This window comes from Protopterus annectens, chromosome 13.part0 (genome assembly GCF_019279795.1).
Source record: "Protopterus annectens isolate FY-2018-M chromosome 13.part0, PAN1.0, whole genome shotgun sequence".
Lineage (NCBI taxonomy): Eukaryota > Metazoa > Chordata > Ceratodontiformes > Protopteridae > Protopterus > Protopterus annectens.
Window position 1 is genome coordinate 846,417,595 of NC_056747.1, and position 24,403 is coordinate 846,441,997.

The following is a 24,403-nucleotide window of genomic DNA, read 5'->3' on the forward strand; positions in this document are numbered from 1 at the left end:
GTTTTATCTTTATAAGCTGTCTCCCAGGCGTTGTCTCTATTTAGCATGAGCTGCTTGGTTTCTTTATTGAGCCATGGAGCCAGGGTTAAGTTCGGTTCTTTTTGTTCTTATGGGAGCCAACTCATTTAGTATGTTAAGGAATGTTTTATTGAAACTGGTAACTGCATCTTCTAGTGGTAAGTTTTTTCAAGTATTCCAATTGTATTGTGAGAGTTAGTTTATAAAGGTGTCAGGAGGAGGAGAGTCTATGTACATGTTTTAATAATGTCTGAAGGTATGTTTGTCTTGTAATGAATGTGGGAAGGTGGTCAGTGATGTCTGGGAAATGGCCAAAGGTGTTTGTGGATGAGGTGGTAAGGATCTAGTCTAGTAGTGAGTGCCTGTTGTGTATTGCTTGTAGTGGGTGAGGTGATTACTTCATTGAAATTGAATAAGTTAATAGAGAATGATAGGGGAGTCGGTGTTTACAAGTAAATAGTCTATATTGACATCCCCAAGTGTAATAGTTTATTTACATTAGTGGAAAACCTTTGAAGGAGGTCTTTGAGAATGGGAATGTTGTTGCCAGGGGGTTATATAGGGCAGCAATGCAATTTTAGTTTTGTGGTTGTTTGGGTGTAGGAGTGTAATAGATAATGTTCTGTAGTCCTATCTCGCCTTCATTCTTGCATATGGGTTTGGAGCCGATCCTCTGCTCTGACTCTGCCTATTACAAAGCTCAAAGTCTTCTAGTTGGCTCATGGCTAGGTAGGTATCCCATAGTGCACCAGTACAAACCCCAGATCTTGTTTGCCACGTCTACGAGTTCAGATGTGCTTCTTGCTTGGCCATGGCTAAGTTTAAAACTTTTTCTGTCATTATTACAGTACTGTTTATCTATAGCGATTTATCTTGTTCCAGATAGTTTAATAGTAATGGAGTAGTTTTCAGACCTGTTAGTATTTTTGACTTTAGTTAGTTGTTGAGATGTGGTTGGCCATTGTTGTTCTCTACTTGGTATCCTGTGTGCTAGTTTTTCTAATTAATGTGCGCTTATCTTTGCTATATTGTGTGCAGTGTCTCTCGTTTATTAGAGAGTTTGGAATTTAGATATTTAACTTGTGTGCAGGGCCGTTTGACTGTTTTTGACCCCTTTCTTTCTACGACTTAGCATTTTTTTTTTGAGTCCTAGATTTCTAATCGAGTAAATCAGACATTTAGAGATTTCAGAATTTAGTTTGATAGTTTCTGATCTTCTACGTTTTATCCTTTCTACCTAGGTCCGTTTAAGTTAGAGGACCTAGTTCTCTGCCTGTTTTCTCTTTCCCAGGGCTAGGCCCGTTTAAGTTAGAGGGACGTAGTCCTCGTGTGTGTGTGTGTGTGTGTGTGTGTGTGTGTGTGTGTGTGTGTGTGTGTGTGTGTGTGCGCTAGTGTGGTAAAGGCTAGGCCCATTTTAAGTTAGAGGACCTAGTCCTAGTTATGCTTGTGTGTTCCTGTTTAACTAGTCATAATGTCTAAAGAGGCTAAAGACCACAAACCTTCTGGTTTCCAAAAATGCGTAAAGTGCTCCCAGAAGATGTCAATTACGGATGGCCATAGTAATTGTGTTGATTACCTTGGAGCCGTTCATTTGCAGAAAACTTGTTTGTTCTGTCATTCCTTCAGCTCCAGAGTTCTCCAGGAGTGGAAGAGCAAGCTAATTTTGAAAGGTCTCCTCAAGCCTTCCTTCGAGGAAGACTTGGCCAGTTCTTTTTCTTCCTCAAAATCACATTCTTCTAAAAAAGAGAAGGTTAAGGCGACCAAGAGGCATTCTCTGGCACTGCCCGGTGTATCGGAACCGCCTCATAAACTTTCTATGCTGAATAAGACTTCTACCTCCTCGGCTCCACTGTTCTCAGAGCCGATCGAAGTTGTTGATATTGGGACTTCACTTTCGGCCCCAAGTACCTCGGAGCCGACTACTGAGAGACTACATCAGAACCGGTCCAGAGATCCCTTGTCGGTCTCCCCAACCTTAAGCTCCCTAATTCTGTAGAGGTCCAGATCACCCACACCATCTTCCAGATCCTCCAGGAGCCTGTCAGAGGAAGATGTGGAGAGAGTAGTGCTTAGACTCCTGAAGTTGTCTTCCTTGCCAAAAATATTGTTGGCTCCGACCCAGTCAGTTCCAGAGCCACCTGAGTCCATACTCCCTGTTGTGGTTCCTCCTCCGAGCCAAGCTTTCAGAGCTGGAGTGCTCGGTACCACTTGTTGTGGAACCATCTGTTCCAGCTCCCTTCAAGGCGGTCTCTGAGCAGAGTTCTGCTCCTACACCTTTGGTGCCGTCCGTGGTGTGTCGGAGCCAAAGCTCACCGGTCGGCCCCTACAGGGACACTTGGACCCAAACCTCCTCTATTCCGAGTCTCCCTCTCGGTGTGTCTGCTAGGGTGAGCTTGGACCCTACATCCATCTTGGAGCCAATGGCTCTGGAGCCGATGACTTCCTCTGTCTCCTCAGAGCTGAGGAGAACTTTGGAGCCAGAGAGATCTGCCTTCGAGATAATAAGTGTGCTGTCTCCCTCATCAGCTCCACTCAAGGGTACTGACACTCTTCCCCCTCGGGCACCGACCTCTGTCTCAACACCTACTCTCTCTCTCGACAGCAGAGACCTGTAGCCTCAGGAGCCCCCGGTTAGGGGGCCCCCAGTCTTCTGAGACCTCCCCAGAATATCCTTCTGAGGAGCCCCCCACAGAGAGGACATGTTAGGGGAAGCATGTAGACTCCCAGGATGAGTCCATTACCTCCAACACTGATCTCAAGGAGTCAGAAGGATCTCCCAAGTCGTCCTTTGATGATGTCTCCTTTGCAGGCATCTTAGAGATCCTTAAGCAGTGTGGAGGCTGGCCCACTGTTTACTCCTTCTGAGGAGTCAGTGTACCTGAAGGCTTTTGGGTCTCGGCCTCTTGGGTGTCTCCACCTTTTGATGAACTTTTAGACCTTGTTAGTCGGAAGGTGTGGGAGACTCCTGATGCCGTGGAGCCAGTTCCTAGGAGACCCAATAAATTTGTCTGCTCCCAAAGAGAAGGAATTCTTGTCCAAGGACTTGTCTGTAGATGACATGGTGGTGCCAGCAGTCACTAAGAAAAAGCTAGCAGAGACTTCATCTGCTGAATAAGGAGTCTCGAACGATGGACAGATATGGGAAGCGTATCTTTTCGTCAACTGCATTCACACTCTGCTCGCTGAACTATTTAACACATTTTGTGAGGCTTCAGAGAGATCTTCTTAAGGAGTTGGGAGATACTCTACAAGTTACATCTACTGAAGGAGTCCCTGAAAAGGTGTCTACTCAGTTGTCCACCTTAAATTCCATCATTAACACCTCCATGAGGCTGATTTCTTATGCAGCCGACGGAGCGAGCAGGGTAGCAGGTTCAGGAATTTCCCTCAGGAGACGCTCCTGGATGCGCTTGTGTAATTTTGCAGAGCCGTTCATCTACCTTTACCAATGCCCCCTTTGACGTTTCTTCGTTGTTTGGACCGAAGGTAAAAGACACACTCACCAGGTGCAAGCAAGCAAGAAGAGAAAACACACACTGCCGAGGGAGTACGTTTTACCACCCCCTCTAGACCATATCCTAAGGGTCAGAGAAGCGGTAAGATGTGGTTCAAGAAGTCCCAGAGATTTTCCCAGGGTGCACAGGGTAATCCCCTCCTTTAGAGGCAGAGAAGGAGGCACAGATGGTAGGCATCGCCCCAGAGGCAGGGGTGGCCCGCAAAACAAAGGAGGCTGTGATTCGTTTTGAGGCCGTCCATATCAGCGCTCTTGATGTGGGGCCCGGCTGTGCTTCTCTGTAGCCAGTCGGGGGTCGTATTTCTTTGTATCCAGAAGCCTGGCTAACCATCACCCAAGACAAATAGGTACAAAGAATTGTCACCAGAGGTTACTCCATACCCTTTTCTCTTTCACCTCATGTTCCCAAGAAAATCCCGGATGTTCTACCCAGTCACAGGGATCAAGCAACTGTAGAAGTGGAAAAAGTTGCTCACAAACAGAGTCATCCAAAACGTCCCTGCAGACCTGGTAGGATTCGAAACTTACTCCAGATTCTTTTTAGTGCCAAAACGTACAGGGGACTGGAGGCCCATCTTGGACCTCCGTAGACTAAACTAATCCGTAAAGAAGGCTAAGTTCCAGATGTTGACACTGCAGTCTCTACTCCCTCTGTTAGGGAAAGACAGTTGGATGTGCTCAATAGGCCTCCAAGATGCGTACTACCATATAAAAACGGACAGAGCGTCGAGCCACCTACGCTTCCGGCTGGGAGCCAGTCACTACCAGTTTCGCGCTCTGCCCTTTGGTCTCACCACAGCCCCCAGGGTGTTCACCAAATGTATGGCAGTAGTGACAGCTCACCTGAGACGTCTGGGATTGCAAGTGTTTCCGTACCTGGGCGACTGGCTCCTGACTGCTTCCACCAGGCATCTACTCCTTCAAACCAGAGATTCCACTGTCCAACTTTGTTCGTAGTTGAGGATTACTATAAAGTGGGAAAAGTCTGCCTTATCGCCCTCTCAATTTGTGACTTTATAGGTGCAGAAATACAGTTGCCATGTTAGCTCGTCTTCCTGCAGAAAAAGCACAGAACCTCACACAACAAGTTCTCCATCTACTTCCTCTGCAAAAAGTCCAGGCAAAAGCAGTGCTGAAACTCTTGGGGACCATGGCCTCCACCATAATGCTAGTCCCTCTCGCAAGATTACATATGTGAATTCTTCAATGGCTTCTATCGTCCCAGTGGTCCTTTCAACAACTGCCTCTAGCTCACCACATAATTTTAACAGAGTCTTTGCAAAAAGGATCTCAGTTTGTGGATCCAACTGGACCAACTGACAGGCACTCCATTCCTTCCTCGCCAACCTGTTGCTACTGTGACCATGGATGCCTCACAGATAGATAGGGTGGGGGGACATTATCTAGGCAGGACTGTCCACGGCACATGGCAAGATCACGAGGCTCACCTGCATATCAGTGTCCTAGAGATGGGGGTGGTGCTTCTAGTGTTGCAAGCACTTCATGACCTTCTTTCTCTTGGGACGATAGCAATCCAGTCAGACATGTCTGTGGTATGGTACCTCAACAAACAAGGTGGAACCAAATCTTACCCCCTTTGTCGGGAGGTGATTCGTGTTTGGAAGTGGGTGATATCTTCCCAGCACTTTCTACTGGCAATGCACATCCAAGGGACAACCAAAACTTGATAGCCGACTAACTCAGCCGGGCAATATTGATGCCTCTCGAGTGGTCTCTGAAGCAGGAAATAGTGGAACAGATTTTCCACAAATGGGGACCGCCTTGCTGCGATCTTTTTGCCAGTCCAATCAACTCTAAATGCAGCAGCTACTTTTCCCTCATCCCCCCCCCTCTGGGGGAGTCAACCAGAGACGCATTGGTTCACGATTGGCCCCTAGGTCTCCTTTATGCTTTCCCTCCTTTTCCTCTCATATCCGAGGTGATTCAGAAAGCGAAGCTGTTGGGAAGAAAAATGATTCTCATCACTCCTTACTGGCCTCATCAGATTTGGTTCCCGGGCGTCATCTACTAGACGATCCATGGACTCAGGACCTAGTGCCAGACTTCTTGACTCATATGTCAGGCTCTCGGCATCCCAGCCTCCACACCCTCAACTTGACAGAGTGGCTGCTCCAATTCCATCCCTAGTCAGGCTTCATGATTTTTCACCTGCTGTGACCCACATTCTCACATCCCCACATAAACCTTCTACTAGAAAGTTATACACTAGCAAATGGAGAAGGTTTTCCATTTGGGCTGAAGAAAGGAATGTTGATCCTTGCACTGTATCCATCCCAGTGGTTTTAGAATTTTTGTCTGAACTTTTCCATCAGGGATCTGCTGCTGCCACAATTGGGGTCCATTTGGCAGCGATAACTAATTTTCATTTGGGTCAACATGAGTCTAACCTTAGGTCACACAAAAACCTTCCTTAAAGGTGCTACTTTGCTGAGACCCCCTTTTCAGAAACTGGTAGCTTCGTAGCTTCATGGGATCTGAACTTTGTCCTGTCCAAAATAACTTTTCTGCCCTTTGAACCTGCTCATTCGTATCCACCGAAATTTCTGTCTTGGAAGACTTTGTTTTTAGTAGCCATCACTACTGCTAGGCGAGTATCAGAGTTACAAGCACTGTCTATCAAGCCCCATTATTTTGTTTTCTACAGACAAGTTTCTCTTCACACAAATCCATCTGTTATCCCTAAAGTTTGCTCTCATAATAACTTGAATCAAACTATATATATTGTCTGTGTTTTTCCCTAACCATTCCAATGCAGCAGAATACAAATTTCATCAGCTGGATGTTCACAGACAACTACAGTTCTATCTTCACAGGACTAAGGAACTTAGAAAGTCAGACCAATTGTTCATATAATTCTCCGATTCCAGACTAGGTCTCCCAGTTTCCAAAGTGACCCTCTCAAATTGGATTTTGAGCTGTATTTCCTTCATTTATTCTTGTAATGGAAAGACACTACTGTTCAAGATTAAGGCTCATTCTACATGATCCCAGTCTCTGCTGCCTTCCAAGCCAGAGTTCCAATTGACAATATTTGTGCAGCAGCAACCTGGGTTACCCCTCATACCTTTATTACTCATTACAAATTGGATCTGACCTCTGTGGGTAGAGCCTCCTTTGGTTCCATGGTACTCAGGAGTATTTTTCCGTGAGCCACCCAAGAATAAGGTGCTAGGGACGCTGTCCCATATGTAATAATGAAGACGAGATAGGACTACAGAACATAAAGAAGTTATGTACTCACCATAACATTCCATGTTTGTAGTCCATCTCGCCCTTCATTCTTATGAACCTACCTACCCCCATCCTGTCAGGATCTGGAGTCAGGATAATATTACCAAAAATAGGGTGGAGACCTTTCATTATTGTTCTTTCTGGATAGACTTAGTTCTTTCTATAGTTTAGCAGCAAACAAGATCTGGGGATTGTACCGGTGCACTATGGGATACCTACCTAGCCACAAGCCAACTAGAAGACTTTGAGCTTTGTAATAGGCCAAGTTGGAGCTGAGGATCGACTCCAAACCCATATGCAAAAATGAAGGGCGAGATGGACTACAAACATGGAACGTTATGGTGACTACATAACTTTTTTCTTTGTTTGGATAGTTGGGGTGACTGTGCGAGTATCTAGTGATGATTAGTGTGTTTTTAAAAAGTATTGCAATTTTTCCACCTTTATGTAATGTACCATTTATGTTGTATCCTGAAGGAAGGATTTTGTCATCTTTAGCATTAGTTTTAGCCAAATTTCAGTGATTAGAATGTCTGGGTTGTGTGCTGTAGTGCATGCATGGAGATCTGGCATTTTGTAGTAGGTTCTTCTGAGGTTTATGTGCGTTTAGTAGGTTGTGGTTAGAATTAGTAGGTTGTGTTTATGGAGGGAGCTGATGAGATAAATGGAGTATGGTTGGTTTGAAGGGATGGTCCATGGTTTGGCTGGGTGTTTTCACAGAGTGGAAGTGTGTTGGCAGAATTTGTACAATATTCTTATATTTGTTGATATTGCTATATGGGTCTGGTCATTCTTTGATGTAGCTGTAACTGAAGAGGGTCCGAGTTCCTAATGGGTAGAGACTGTGTGCAGTTTTGCACTTGAGTAGGTGTTTGATTAGGAGTGTAGAGTTGGAGAAAATACTGATGAGGGAAGGGGGCAAGACAGCATTTGGCAATAGTGAGTATGCTTAGTATAATTGTGAGAATAGACAGAAGTAGCAGCATATTAAAGTTGGGGGAAGATGGAGTTAGCTGGGGGGGAGTTGAATACTATTTTTGTTGGATTAGGTTGGGAGAAGTGAGATGGACCTAAGATATGTTTGCAAGTTGAGGAGTTAGGCTAGTTGGATGCCTCCTTGAATTTGATTGGTTGCTTTGTTGTAGGGGCCGGAAATAGAATGACTCCAAGAAATTCAAACTGGCACCCAGCAGATAAACTTTAAACCAAGACAGTCAGGTACCACAGAAAAGGAACTCGGTACAGCCTTGTAGTTTTAAAAAAAAAAAAAAAAAAAAAGCTGGTTTAATAGTTTAAAAAGCATAAATGCATTTAAAATCGCAGCGTTTTTGTCTTATTCAGACTTGATCAGATGCATAAAGCTTCAATTAAAACCACACCTATATATACCTCAAAATGTTCCACCAATTAAAACCACAACCAATAAAAATTCTCAGTCTTCCTGATTAAAACTAAAGTGTGAACTTACAAAGTGCCTTGTGCATTAAAAGTACTTAAATGAATTACACATTGCAAAAGCATAAAGAACATCTGAAAGGTTACAGTATAAAATGATGACAGCACAAAAGAAATATTTCACAGCTTAACATATTTAACTGAATAAAATGTTTAATTCTGTTAAAATTCACTAGTTAATGGAGTGCATGGTAGGAAAAGACTGAATATAGGGAGCTATGGTGGCAACTGATTTTGGAAGCCACCAGGACTCAATGATTATACCTCTATAGCCCCCTTACTAAAACTGAAAGCTGCCAAGCTTTGAAAGAAGAAATTGTTTTTGTTCATTCACATTAAATGTCATTTTACAAAAGAACAACTAGAGGGAGTAAATACATTTTAATGTTTTAGCATGCACTCCATTAACTAGTGAATTTTAACAGAATTAAGCATTTTATTTAGTTAAATGAGGATGCAAGGAGTAGAGGTGGCGAAGGTGAAGGAGTTTTAAATACTTGGGGTCAATAGTTCAGAGTAACGGTGAGTATGGAAGAGAGGTGAAGAAGAGAGTGCAGGCAGGATGGAGTGGGTGGAGATGTGTCAGGAGTGATTTGTGACAGACGAGCACCTGTAAGAGTGAAAGGGAAGGTCTACAAGAGGGTAGTGAGACCAGCTATGTTATACGGGTTGGAGACAGTGGCAATGACAAAAAGGCAGGAGTTTGAGCTGGATCTGGCAGAGTTAAAGATGTTAAGATTTGCACTGGGTGTGACGAGGGTTGACAGGATTAGGAATAAGTATATTAGAGGGTCAGCCCAGGTTGGAATGTTTGGAGACAAAGCCAGAGAGGCAAGATTACATTGATTTGGACATGTGCTGAGGAGGGATGCTGAGTATATTGGGAAAAAGATGCGAAGGATGAAGCTACCAGGTAACAGGAAAAGAGGAAGGCCTAGGATAAGGTTTATAGATGTGGTGAGAGAGCACATGCAGGTGGTTGGTGTGACAGAGCAAGATGTAGAGGACAGGAAGAAATGGGAAACAGGTGATCCGCTGTGGCGACCCCTAACGGGAACAGCCGAAAGAAGATGATTTAGTTAAATATTTTAAGCTGTGAAATATTTTTTGTGCCGTCACTATTTTATACTGTTACCTTTTAGATGTTCTTTATGCTTTTGCAATGTGTAATTCATTTAAGTACTTTTAATTCACAAGGCACTTTGTAAGTCACACTTTAGTTTTAATTAATCAGGAAGACTGAGAATTTGTATTGGTTGTGGTTTTAATTGGTGGAACATTTAGTGGTATATATAGGTGTGGTTTTTAACTGAAGCTTTATGTATCTGATGAAATCTGACTGAATAAGACGAAAACGCTGTGATTTTAAATGCATTTATGCTTTTTAAAGTACTATTAAACCAGCTTATTTTTTGAACTGCAAGGCTGTAGCGAGTTACTTTTCTGTGGTACCAGACTTTGTCTCGGGGAAATAGAATGTCAAGTTTAGATGAAGTGGGGGGAGGTGGGAATGGGCTAGGGGAGTGGAATGAGCCTGAGTTTAGCGAGGGAGAACAGAATAGGCTGAGAAGGCAGTACAGCTGCTGTGGGTGAAAAAATACCTGTAAGTTTGAAAGTTATGTAGGAACAGGTTAATAAAACTGTATTGACTTATTGAGGTGAAAGAAGAGATTTAAGTGTATTATGAGTATGTGATCTACAAAGGTGTGTGAGGAAGGTAGTAGACTGAGATTGATAGGAGGAAGAAAGTTTGGAAATATGAGAAAAGAACTTAACTAGTTTTAAAGTTAACCACATTTAATGCTTAAGTAGTTCATTAGTTAGTAAAATTTCAGGGCTTGGAAAAGGGAAGAAACAAGCCAACACAGAGCTGCCTATACAGGCAAGGAGAGTCACAAAAGCAGCAGCTGGAACAAAACAAGACACTGCAGGCTGCCAGCAAATTGGATAAGGAATTGAAAATAAAACATTCAGACATTTAATGTGTAGAAAACAGTTGTCTAATCTCTAAACTAGACATTTTTGTTTCTAGCTAAACATATAATGTGTCTTTGCTGGCTCAAACTCAATGATCGTGGTCATAATGAACAGCAGTGTGTGGTTTGAGCTCTCTGCAGTAGTATCTTTCAGCAGTAACCTTTGAACTTTTTGAATTAACAGTCGGTGCCTCAATTTATAAGACACCAGAGATTTTTTTTTGTGGAATTAGTTTGAGCTTTAAAAGTTGCCTTTTCACCAGGTGCATACATCTGGGGAAGAGGGGGAGGGGGCAAAGTCCAAAGAAACTACTGACCAATAAGGCATTATCTTGTGACATAACCAATATCTTCAAGCAGTAAGCCTTGCACCAGTGCACACATTTGTGGGGCAAGGTTTAGTTTTTACTTTTAATCTGTACTCCACTTTCATAGTGGCAAATGCAGTTGCACATTTTCTTGTACATACTTCATTTTACCGAAAAGGCAGGTGCAGCTTTCTTTACCCGTATTTTAATTTATTTTTGCACATTTTGATTTGATACAGCCAGTTAATTTTTCATGTATCCTTCTTTAGAAGGACAACAAAGTTTTACCATTTTCCTCACAGTACTTGGAAATAAAATGTTCAAGCAGAAATTAAATAAAAGCATCCTCCAAAAACACTCACTCAGAATCTGCCCCCACCAGCAACGCAAAAAATAGGACAAAGCACAATACATCTATTCCCAACAAAAAAATGCACACAACAGTAAAAACTCAACAGTACAAAACCAATATAAACCACAATGTAAACAATAAATACAAGCAAAACTTACACACAAGAAACAATTGATTACCACAAATCATGAAACAAACTGATAACACAAATACAGTACAGAATAACGCGCACAAACTAAAGCACACATAAACAAGCATAAAATGCACATGCAACCATAAATAACAGCAAATAAACAAATATGCAGACAAGCGTACACAAATGTACATTGCAAAATCTTATACATGCATATGAATAAAAGTATTTTGTATAGGTATGTAAATGTAGAAAATATCCTACCACTACAGTAATCCTAACAAAACCTTAGCCTCCCTAGGAAAACAAAGCAATTTTGTATTTGTTAACCGAGACTGTTCAGGTTTTAAGTTCCATTTTCAGTGGCTTCCCTGTGAAGATAATTCTAAAATAAGCAACATTAGTGGCAACATATTGCTTTGAAAATTATATTGCTGAGTATTACATACTGACATAATGTATATACACATTTTGAAGAAATCTATTATAACTCCATTACAAGAAGAAAATAACAGTACTGGAATACTAAAATAAAATGCTCCCCATAAAAGATAAAAGGCCAGACACTGATACTTAAGAATCCAAGTTACCAAAGCCAGCCTCAGTGCTGGCCATTCAAGGGCCACACCAGTGACCACCTTAAGTCCCAGACCCATGTGGGCCCCCATTATCCAACCTAGAACTTAAGACAAGAAATCATGTGGAGACATTCACTAAAATATTACATTCAAATGCATCTCAAAGTAAAATAAGCTGACCTGTCAGTACTGACCTGTGGAACTCTTGCTAATAGTTGCCATAACGCAACAATTCTTCAAGGGACAAATCAACAAAAAATGGGGGGGGGGGGAAGGTGGTGTCTACTCCCTTGTCCTAGCTGTATAATAGGCAGTATCTGCATACTTGTGTCAAGTTTGGAAAAATTCTTCACGTGTGTTTGTTTTGCTTCCTTTAAAAAGAACAGGCCACTTCCTGGTATGTATTATTCGGCATGACCTCAACACTAATGTTTTTAAACATATAAGACTTCATCTTATTTGATATTACTGGCTGTGCTAGCTTGCTCTATGTACCTGTTAAGTTTGTTTTTATTTTGGTCATGAGCATTTGCAGAGTGCCTATGCCTTTTTTTGGTAATTATTCCCATTTATATGACCTGCTGGAAGATGCATACTGCTTAAATAAATAGTTAATGATATATTGGTGATATAAATGTTTATAGTAATGGATGGGCTCTACATTTGCCTGAAGCATCTTTGTAACTGACCCATAGTTAGCTTTCTCAAAAGTATTTACTGAATTTTGTCAAACTGGTAAGCACATCTGCTTTAAAGTCACTTTTTTTTTTTTTTTGCGCAATATAGTTGGAGTTCCTTGAGTCTGTCAGGAGGAGGAGATTTACTCGGGCAGCATATGCTATTCAGTATTGCTGGAAGAGGTACAAAAGCCAAAAGCTAAAAAAGCAAAGCAATGCTGCTGTGATCATCCAAGCAGGTACTTATGTGAGAGAATTTTTATCTTATTTTATAGTAATTGACTTATTTTTGCTTTAGATCTGTTGTATCTTTCGGCTTTTTCCAGTTACGGGTCGCCACAGCGGATCATCTGTCCGCTCATGATTGGCAGTGGAGTTTTACGGTGTCGAGTTGCCAGCCCGGCGCCCAACCTTCCACAGAAGGCACACACATGCACGCACTCACACCTAGGTCCAATCCAATCTACCTACAAACCTGTCTTTGTAATGTGGGAGGAAGCCCACACGGCCACAGGGAGGACATGCAGACTCCGCACAGAAGGCACCCCAGCCAAGGATCGAACTAGAGAACCTCTTGCTGTGAGGCGGCAATGCTAACCGCTGCACCACCGTGGCCGCCCTGCTTTGGATCTGTTATATAATGTACTAAAATGGTACTCTAAATATCATTGTTATGATTCTGTGAAAGATTCTGCTTTCCAAAATATATTTTTGGAGGGCTGGAAATGTGCTGCTGTACTGTGGACTTGTCTGGTCAGTGTCATATTGCTGCTATAGATATAGAATATTGTCACATGTAGGAAATCTTGGTTCTTTTTGGGGATATTCATTGCTGGAGTACTGTCCTTCCCAATGAGAGGGAAACGCTCCATATTCATTCTGCAGTACTTCGTGTTTGCACTTTTGTCTTTAGTCATCCCACACTCATCTGTGCCACTGAATGCACAGCAGGGAAAACAGTGCTTTCCCTCATTAGTTATTTCCTTACACTGCTGTGTATCATAGTTTAACATAAAAGTAGATTTGAAATTCATTGTCATTCATTCCTCAACGGCCGGGTTTCTAATCTAACTTGGCCACTTCTTCCAGATCTTTGGATCCAACTGTTGAGCTCCTCCCTTTACCCATAATGCCCTGACGGCCTAACACACCTCGTATCTTGTTTGCTGCCATATTGCTACAGACATGGATCCACTTTGTCAAGCTATTAGGTATTTTTTTCTACAAAACAGTACGTTTTCTCCTTTTAATTTTCAGTAGGACGATCCTTTATGCTTCTTTACTTTCCCTCCCTTAATTTTGGATTTTTTTTTTTTGTTTTTTTGTAATAGGTTCTTCTCTTTTTCCCTTCTACCAAACCTTTGGTATTTTCTTGTACCATTGTTTGTAGCTCTGCTTTCCTTCTCTTGCTTTTTTCCTTTCTACCCATTACAGGGTGGTACTTGATACCATTGTTGGTAATCTACTGTGTTTAAAAAATACATAAATACATTCTAACTTTTCTTTCAGTTATTTTTTGTTGACTTAAGAGCTTTGTTGTCTCTTATTATGGCAGACAAGCCAACTGGATTCAAACAATGCATTTCCCGTGAGCACAACATTCCCAATTCAGATTACCACAGAGCATGTATCTATTGCTTGGACACTAGTCACTTGGAATTTAAATGTTCCATTTGTGCTGGCTTCAATGCCAGAGCACTTACTGACAGAAGAAACAAATTAGTTTTACAGGGCCTACTTTCTTCTTCCTCCTATCCTTGCATTTCTACTGGGGCTCAAAACTCCCTCCAAGAAATTGGACAAAGGAAATCTTGATTTGGCTCCCAAAGATGGGGGGTAGGAAAAGGTCTCTCTATCCATCAAATACTTTGGCTCCATTCTGAGCACCACTATCCAAAATTTCAAAGTCTGATCAGACTCCCACAGATTCTACTACCTTGAAAGTGAAATCTTCTCTGATACAGTCTCCTTGATACTCACTGGATCAGATATCTACTCAATTGCCTTCTCCTTTTCTACAGGAGTTTCCATGTAAGCACTCCAGGCTGCCATCTAGTAGCTCTTTGTTGAGGTCCAACAGGAGCTTGCCCAAGGCTGAAGTGGCTAGCATGATGAGGAAGTTCCTCAGCACTCAGATCCAGATGGGGATAATTCCATCTCCATCTCCCACTGGATCCATGGTTCTGCTCATTATCAATCCTCTTAATTTCTCTTCCTCTGATCCAGCATGTGGTTTCTGAGCCCTTGGATCCAGGATCCCTGGGATTGCCCTCATCTGATCCAAAGACATGTTGCTGTTTGACTCCACTTCCTGAGCTGTCCAGATCCGAATCTTTTGGAGCAGGACTCATTGAGCCAAAGCTTTGGCACCAGATCCAGGAGACTGGTATCAACTTTGCAGTTATCAGAGCCATTCTTGCCCTTTGGTGCTTCAGTGCTGAACAGCTCAGGTCTGACTCCATCTTCTAGAGGGCCTCAAGGGATTCAGGGGTCATCAGTGCAGGAGTCTTCAGTTCCGTGCTCCCAGCTGCAGTCCCCTCTAGGCCCTCTGTGTTTGAGATTGTGGAGAGGGCTTTTTCTTTACCTAGAGAAAGGATAATCCTGCCTCTCTGATCACATATCTTTACCACCTACAGGTCTTAGCTCTGAGCCTCGTTCTTCTATCAAACTGGGACAGCCAACCTGTTCATGTATGCAGTTAGTCCCTCAGAACTCCCCTGTCACTTCCAGTACCATCCAGTGATAATGTCCCTAAGAAGAGCGTGTAAAATGACAATTAGATTCCCCTCATGAATTTCTCACTGAGGACACCAATTTCAATGGAGGGTCCCCCAGATCTCTACCTGAGGACATATCTTTTGGAGATGTACTTGAATGCCTAAAGCAAAATGGTGGCTGGTCATTCGACACCCTGTCCCAAGAGGTGTCTGTGTTTCTGGATGCTTTTGGTTCTGGCCTAACTACATCATGGGTGATATCCCTTTGGCTGATGAACTTACAGATTTCGTCTCACGACAGGCTTGGAAGAACTGGGTACTGTGGAGCCCATTCCCAAGTGCCCAAATAAAATTTTAGCCCCCCCCCCCCCCAAATGACAGATCAGACTGGAGCAATGGGTACCGGTGGATACCATGGTTGTGGCAGCAGCTGCTAAGAACGGGCTTGCAGAGCTCATCTGTCCTTCCACCTAACAGGGAGTCTAGGGCCTTGGACAGATTCGCTAAGGTCACTTATGCTTCAGCAACCTTTATTGTGTGATCATTGAATTACTTGAAACATTTCATGAGACTGCAATGAGATTTGACTAAGGAGTTTTTCAAATCTCTTTCGGGGTCCATATCTGTGGAGGACCAAAATAAAATCTCTTCACAACTGGCCACCCTTCAGTCAGTAGCTAACATGCACATGAGGTTGATATCCCACTCTGCAGAAGGTACCTAATGGGCAGCAGGTTTGGGCATAGCCACTGGGAGACGTGCCTGGATGCGCCTATGTGATTTTTGTGAAGCCCTTCAACTCTTCCTTCAGTGCTGCATTTGATAGATCTTCTTCGTTTGGCCCAAAGGTGAAAGAAATGCTCTCGAAGTGAGCAAGAGGAAAAGACCTCATCTGCCACGAGGATCTGTTTTTCTACTCCTCAAAGGCCCTTTTCTCTGAATCACTGAAGTTTGAAAGATGTGGTTCCACAAGCCACAGGGTCTTTTCCAAGACTCAAGGAGATGGTTCTACCAGAGGCAGAGGGGAGAACCCTAATGGAAGATGCCTCCCTTGTGAAAGAGGTGGGCCACAGAACCAGGGTTTCTGGGATTCAAACAAACCCTACCTGCACTCCTGAAAGGTAGCCTGACTGTTGCCCTCTGGAGGCATTCCGGAGGGCATTTGTCTCTGCACCCAAATGCCTGAGCATCCATCATAAAAGTTTCATGGGTGCAGAGAATTATTTCTAGAGGTTATATCATAACATTTTCCCAAATTCCCTCTTCAAAAATGAAAAGAAATCTCCACTGATCTGATGTCCTTTTCATTCTTCCCCATTGTATGGGTTCGGATCAGAGTTGACTGAATATTTCAGACTTTGGATCCAGCTCTAGAGCTCCTCACTACCTATAATGCCCTATTCCATCCCCATTGCCTCTGATCTCGTTTGTCACCATTGCAAACATACTCTGGTTCCACTATTGAGTTTATTAGAGATACTTTGGGAGTTATCTGACCTGGGTTTAACTTTAAATTTGTGTTTAATTAGTTTTATTTATCCTCCCTCGTAGTTTCTCACTGGTAGTTAGGATTTTCCCACTCTTTTTTTTTTTTTCTTTTTTCGTACTGTTATACTAATTCATGTTTACTATTGCTGGTATTCCAGACTACCCTTTTCACTACAGGGTATTTCCTTTCCTTGCCTTAAAAAAAAAAAAAAAAAAAAAACTTTGCTTGTAGTTTTATTATTGCCATTTGTTTTTCTTTGTCTGATACTGACATGTTCGGCAAACCAACAGGCTTTAAGAAATGCATTTCTTGTGGGCATAAAATCTCAAACTCACATGCCCACATGGTTGTAGGTACTGTCTTGGGACGGGACACTTTGTAAGATCTGCTCCACCATTAACTGAAGAGCCTGGGTAGATAGATGTAATAAACTAATTCTAAGGGGACTTCTACCCTTAATCTTCTTCAGGGGCTCAAACCTCCTCCAAAACTAGTCTGCCTGCTCCTCTGGAGCACTGAAAATGCTCATCTCTGAAGTGCCCCATGTCTTCATCTGAGCCGTTTTAGAAAACTAGGAAAATTTCATATCCAACACCATAATTTCAAACGTCATCAGATCTTAAGGTTTTGGCTCCATCTGTTATTACCATAAGTCCTACAGTAACTCCCTTGGGTCCTAGGTCCTTGGATCCAAAGCTGGGTGGTACTTATAGTAGTGCAACTCCAGAATTTACCATTAAGCCAGTTTCACCCACCCTGCCTTCAATTGCTTCATACTCCAAAGAAGCATTTAAAACCCCCATCCACTACTTCCTCTAGGTCCTCCAGAAAATTATTGGAAGCAGATATGGATAAGATGATCTGAAAAACCTCTCGGAGCTCAGATCCAGATAGGAGTCTTACCAGCTTTGTCCCCTGTCTGATCCATGAGTATGCTTACCACTTAAAAAAAGCATCTTGTCTCCTTCTCCGATCCATCCAGGGGTTTTGGAGTGCCAGGATCCAAAATCCCCAAGAGGTCAGGTGTCGGATCTGAGGAAGGCTTCTTCCTCCACTCCAGCTGCTTCCTTTACTAGGTCTGCTCCGATACCCTCTGATCAGAATGGGTCTTGGAGCTGAAGTGTTGGTGTCTGATCCAAGGGGATAGGGTCAGCTCTGATTTTGTTGGAGCCATCCCTTCCCCTCAGAAATTTGGCCCTGGGCAGTTTGGATCCATTTCCACCCTCAAGGTATGGATCAGGGAGTGGTCTAGACCTACTTTTGTTGGAAGTTTTGACTGAGAAGGTGGGTCGAAGCCTCTCGGGGTCCATCTGCTTTTGAGGTGGTGGAAGGAGCTTTTTCTCTCCAAAGAGAACCGCCTTCTCATGTTTCAGAATCCTATCCCTTTTCTCTCATCAGTTCCAAGCTCTGAGTTGGTCAGGCGTATTCCACATGGACAGCCAGTTCCAATGAGTTTCCAACCAATTGCAGTGGAGGAACTTCCCCTCTCTTCTAACACCTCATCTGAACACCCCATGGAGGAGGTGCACTGAAAAAAAATGTGCGAAAGGAGACAGTGACTCCCCCATGGAGCCTCTCATGGAGGATACAGATTTTGATGGAAGGGGGTCCCCCCAGGTCACTACCAGATGATCTCTTTTGGAGATATTTTAGAGATACTAAAACAAAAAGGTGGTCTTTCCAAAACCCTTCAGAAGAATCTGCATTTTTGAAGGCTTTTGATTCTGGTCCATTTGTCTTGGGTTACCCCCCCCCCCCCCCCCCGATGGATGAACTTTATTGATTTGGTTTCCCGTCGGGTTTGGAAATGATACATTTTTAGCCCTGCCAGCAGACAGACCCCACTAGAGCAAAGGACTCCAGTCGATGCTGTCCTGGTGGTGGCAGCCCCTAAGAGCGAGCTAGCAGAAAAGAGCGCTTCTGTTCATCTGCCAAACAGGGAGTCTAGAGCACTGGACAGATTTGGAGAGAGTCTTTGCCTCTACAGTCTTTGCCCTGAGGTCACTAAACTACCTGGCATACTTTACTACGCTTCAGAGAGGTTTGACCAAAGAGCTTTCAGATACTAGAGTCCTTGTCTGCTGAGGACTTCAAAAGAGAATCCTCACAACTAGCCATTCTGTTTTCCATATCAAAAGCTCTGATGAGGTTAATCTCTCACACAACTTTGGGTACCTCACAAGCAGCTGGTTCAAGCATTGCCCAAAGCAGACTTGCCTGGATGTAGCTGTGCAACTTTTGTGGAGCCTTTTAAGACTTCCTTTATTGACACGCCATTCAATATCACTTTCTTGTTAGGGCCATTAGTGAAAGATATGCTTACTTGCAATGAATGTGATGGAAAGACTCTCTCTGCTGTGGGAATAGAGTTTTCTTTGCTTCAAGGAATCTTTTCTAGGAATCAGACAGGCAGTAAGAAATGGTTCTGAAAATCTCAGGGACCTTTCCAAGATTCTGAAAATCTCAGGGACCTTTCCAAGATTCATGTGGGGATAATTCCTCCAGAGGCAGTGGAGGAAATTTTAATGGTAGATGTAACTAGAGGCAGAGGAGGTCCTCTGAATCAGAGCTTCACAGATTTTTTTCAGACAGGCCCTTTCAGGGCTCCTGAAGTGCTGCCCAGCTGTCCAACTCTGGAGGCAGTCGGGGGTCATTTGTCTTTGCACGCAGATGCCTGGGCAAGTATAACACAAGACACCTGGGTGCTAAGAATAATATCCAGCAGTTATTACATACCATTTTTTCTTCCTTCTCACAAAAGGACGACTCTTCCTGACATTCCACCTAGTCAAAGAAAGGTAGCAACACATGAAATCCAAAAGCTGCTAGACAAAAGTCATCCAAAAGGTCCCACCAGACCAAATAGGATTCAGAACTTGTTCATGCTTCTTTTTAGTGCCAAAGACGACAGGGGATCTCACTTATTTTGGATCTAAGCAATTTGAATCAGTACATAAAGAAAGCAAAGTTCTGAATGGTCACGGTTCAGTCCATCCTACCCTTTTTTTACAAGGCTGCATAGATCCTCAGGATGTGTGGTATCACATCAAAATAGATGATCCAGAAGACATTTATACTTTCAGCTGGGTGTTTGTCATTATCAGTTCAGAGCTCTGCCCTTTAGACTCGCCACAGCCCCTAAGGGGTTTACCAGATGAATGGCAGTTGTGGCAGCTCATTTGAGACTGAAAGGATTCCAGGTGCTCTGTAGCTAGATGACTGATTCCTTCCTGCTCCTTCCAAGCATCTACTTCTGCAGGCCAGGGATTATTTGCTCCAGATTTGCAAATCAATGGGTATAATAATAAATCATGCTAAATTAAACCTAACGGCAGTCCCGAGCCTGGACTTCATTAGTTCACTTCTAGATACAACACCACAAGCAGCATTTTGAACACCTCATTGTGTTTCAGCTATCAGAAGTCAGGTTCAAATTCTTACCCATCCATCTCCTCCAGCAAGGTTAGTACTTGAAGCACTAGGTTCCATGTCAGCAGCCATAGTGCTACTTCCTTTGGCACATTTCTTTGAGGGTTCTCCAATGGATTCTAGCTGTACAGTGGTACATTCTGTATCAATCCTATCTTTTCCAGTCCAGCTCACCCCGGTTTCAAACACATCCACTGGTGAATACAATCGGACGATCTTCATCCAGGCAAACCTTTTCTTCCAAACCCAATAGCCACAGTGACCAAGGATGCTTCTCAACTGGAGTAAGGTGGGGGCATTTCTTGTGAAGAATAGTCCAAGGCATGTGGTCACCCCAGACACCAAGTTGCATATCAGTGTCCTAGAGATGAGAGCAATCCTATTACCATTTTAGACATTTCAAGATGCTCTCTCCTTGGAGACTGTTCAATTCAGACTGGCAACATGTCTGTAGTCTGCTACGTCAACAAACAAGGAGGAATTTGATCTTACCCCCTTTGCAGAGAGGCCATGAGAGTATGCGAATGGGCAATCTCATCCTACCGCTTTCTAACTGCGACCCACATTCCAGCGAAAAGCTAACGTGTTAGCGGACAAACTAAGCACATCCATTCTTGTGCCTCATGAGCGGTCCCTCAATCATTCTGTGGCAGAGGCTATCTTCCGACTTTGAGGTCATCCTTGCTGCGACCTGTTCGCCACTGCCCTCGGCAACAAGTGCAGCAAGTACTTTGCTCTTATACCCCCTCAGGGGGAGTCACCAAGAGACACTGTATTACACGCTTGGCCCTCGGGTTTCTTTTATGCTTACCCTCTTCCCTTTGTCCCAAAACTTTTACAGAAAGCAATTGGCTGAAGAGCTGAGTAATCCTTATTACTCCTTTCTGGTCTTTGAAGGGTATGGTTCCCCTTCCTGCGGTCTCACCTTCATTATTCTCCATGGATACTGGAGCCAACTCTAGATCTCCTTTCTCACTCATCAGAGATGCAATATCATAATATTCATGCCCTCAAACTAACAGCATGGTTTCTCCACTTCCAGTAATAGTTTGACAGTCCAGGCCTTCTTCCCCTGTACATGACATTATTTTGGCTTCTCAAAAAGAATACACCAAAAATAATACAAAAGGAAAAGGTTCTCCCTTTGGGCTTTAAGGAAATTTACCCTTTCTCTGCCCCAGTCTATGCAATTCTCCAGTTTTTGACAAATATTTGTGAAGGAGCTAGATCTGATGTTGTCCACTTCATTATGCGTCACAAGAGGGTCTTCTCATCCGTCCTCTGATCCGGCTTGGCCATTTCTTCCAGACATATGATCCCAGCCTCAAACTCCTCCCTCTCCCATAATGCCTCACTCTTCAAACCTTCAGATATCGTTTGCCACCTTCCAGCACAGAAGTGGTTATGAGCCTCCATTCAGCTAAGTAAAAACTTTCCATTTATTTCTGCAGTCTTATTAGCCCTTTTTCTCTCCCAGTTAGTTTAGGGGTTTCTTTATCTGTAGTGTTAACTTTCCCTCCCTTCTAAGGTATTTTTTACTGTTCGTATCTTTCAGTTAGTAGTTAGCTAGTGTGTAGTGTGTGTGTGTGAGTTGTGCTTGTGTCTACTATCTCTCAAGCATGTCTGACAAGCCCAAGAACCCTCTGTTTTTAGAGGTGTGCCTCTTGTGAGCAGAAGATTCCCCAGTTGAATTGCCCACAAGAGGTGTGTGTATTGCCTCGGTCCTGGGTATTTGGAGATGCTGTGTAATAACCTGCTTGGCCTTCAATCCCTGTGCCCTCGCTGACCAGTGCAGTACTCATCTTGAGAGCTCTTCTCCCAGCTTCTGGAGCCCAAAACCCTGTCCTGAAGACGCGTGCCCTCTCAGTTACTCTGAGGACACTGGGTTCTGCTCCCGAGAAGGGCAAGAGGCTGTCTAATCCATTGTCCTCAGATCCCTCTTGTTCTCGCTTCTCTCCAGATCCAAGAGTGCCCTCTGATCCAGTAGAGCCAGCGTCAACCAAGCCAACCTCTCTGCAGGCACTCAGACTTTGGGTCCGAGCAGTCATTCAGAACTTGTGGAGACAATACAGATCCACAACTCCTCATCTCCGAAGCAGACTTTTGGATCAGATAGAACTAGATCAGAGGTCCCCGAGCCATACTCCGCATTGGAGTAAATCTCCCTCACCTTGTCCCAACCATCCAGCCCAGCCTGTTGCCAATCAGGCCGACCCATTCCTCTTTCTCACTCTGAAATGGATCAGATGATAATGAGGTTTCTCAAAGCCAGATCCAATTGGGGATCTTGCCTTCTCTGACCCATGTTAGATCCATGAGAATACCAACCCCGATACTGCAGCCATCACCTCTTATCCTATCTTCGGCTTCAGGGCTGCAGGTCCTGACGCTCTCAAGTGAACTGGCATCAGAGCACAGAATATCTTTCTTCGACTCCAGCAATGTCCCTGACTAGCTTGGCTCCAATTTCTTTGAAACGGAATGGTCCTGGATCCGAGATGTCAGTACCGGTTCCTTGGGTCTGCTGTTGGCTCTGAACTTTTTGGAGCCATCCCTTCCTCTGGGGGCCTCTGCCATTGACAGCTCAGGGCTGGTGACTTCTGGAGGTGTCTGATCCGTGATGACCTCATTCTTTTCTTACTTGGCAGCTTCAGCTCCTGGGGTGGGGGGGGGGCATATTCTCTGGCATAGTCTGTCTTTCAGGTGATAGAGAGGGCATTCTCTACACCTTGAGACATGGTCTCTCTTCTGCCAGGCCCTACCCAGTCCCCTATGGATCAAAGCTTTGCTTCTATCTGTCTGATCCAGTGTCATCTACCGGAGAGCCTCCAGCCTACCTTTCAGCAAAAGGTCCCCCTGTCTTCGAGTCCTCTCCTGAGTACCCCGTGGAGGAGGTTCCTTGGATGTGCTAATGCAAGAGGATGGGCCTAGACTTCCCTTTAAAGTCATTGCCAGAGGACACTGATTTTGAAGAAGGGGAAGGGTCCCCCCAATCTCCACCTGATATTTCCTTCATGGATATCCTAGAAATTCTGAAGCAAATGGGTGGCTGGTGTTCCCAACACCCTTCCTCTGAGGAGTCTGTGTTCCTGAAGATATTTGGGATGGGATAATCTACATCCTGGGTGACCCCCTCCCCCAGCGGATCAGCTCATTGACCTTATTGCCTGCTGGGCTTGGAAGGAGCCTGACACCATGGGGCCAATTCCCAAATGCGCAGCCAAATATCTTAGTCCCCCCAAGGACTGTCCTTTTTGGAGAAAAGGTGTCCCGGTTGATATTTATTGTGGTGTTGGTAACCACCAAGAAAAAGCTCACTGAACAGAGCTCCACTGTTTACCCCCCTCCCTAACAAGGAGTCTCTGGCTTCGGACAGGCATGGGAAGCACGTGTATGCCTCAGCCACTTTTACGCTGAGAGCATTGAATTACTTGGCACACTTCAGACATGTTCAGAGAGATCTGACTATGGAAATCTGTACCTCTCCGATGCAGTCGCTGTCGGAGGAGACGTTAAAGATTTCTCCCCAGCTACCCACTATGTCCTCCATTGCAAACTCCTCAATGAGGTTAATGTCCCACGCTGCAGAAGGAACCTCTCGAGCGGCTGATTTAGACATGGCCCTCAGGAGACATGCCTGGATGTGGCTGTGGCGGTTTGTGAACCCCGCTAAGGCATTCATTAATGCCCCCTTTGACAGTTCTTCCTTGTTTGGGCAATCAGTAAAAGATGCGGTCACCCACAGTGAACAGGAAGGCAAGACCTTATCTTCCATAGGGATCAAGTTTTCTCCCCCCTCCCTCAGTCATACCTCTCAACCATACCAAATTCCTCGGTATTTACCATTTTTGAGGTTGAAATAGGGTGCCACGAATTCTGAGTGGCCCCATTCAATCCCTATTTTGTTTTTTTTTTTTTTTTTCATTTTCTTATTTACATGCTGATGATATCGCTTGTTGCCAGGTGCCAACATATCCCACAGCATCATCAGAGAGCACGAGCCTCCCAAAGCTAGTGTGCAACAGCAGAATTAGAAGCATTTACATTTTCAGCATTGTGTAAGCTTTTGAAATTTGTGCTCATATATGCATGTGTAAATGGTAAGTTTACAAGGATTTTTGGGAGTTAATCTGTAAAATAAAGCTGTTTTATCAACAGCCTGTAATTATGTGTATGTTTGCTGTTATTTAGAATTACGCAGAACATTTTACTGCACTGCTAACACTCTCTTCGATATAGGTATTAAAATGCTTTGCAGGACATGGTTTTGATATTCACTGATCAGCTTTAACTATAGTTGCCGACCATCTGTTATCAATATCTAGAAGGTGAATTTTCAAGTTTGTGCTTTGGGCTAGCAACCCAATTCCATAAAAAAATTTAACCGCTACAAAAATGAATGGTGAAGGGCACTTGTTGCCCAGTGTGCCACATGACTGGGAACAAGAGAGTGTTTTCAAAGTGTATTACGTTCATTAACAGCTAACGCTATTATATTTGGCGCA

At 43.7% G+C, this 24,403-nt stretch overlaps 1 protein-coding gene across 1 annotated transcript in view; it reads left to right on the plus strand.

The window, feature by feature from the left end:
- Positions 1-24,403, plus strand: part of MYO19 (myosin XIX) — a 1,187,636-nt gene that overhangs the window by 875,375 nt on the left and 287,858 nt on the right. Inside the window, exon 15 of the mRNA XM_044054569.1 lies at positions 12,373-12,502. Within this exon, the coding sequence (XP_043910504.1) occupies positions 12,373-12,502 (130 nt within the window). The remainder of the gene's footprint in view (positions 1-12,372; positions 12,503-24,403) is intronic.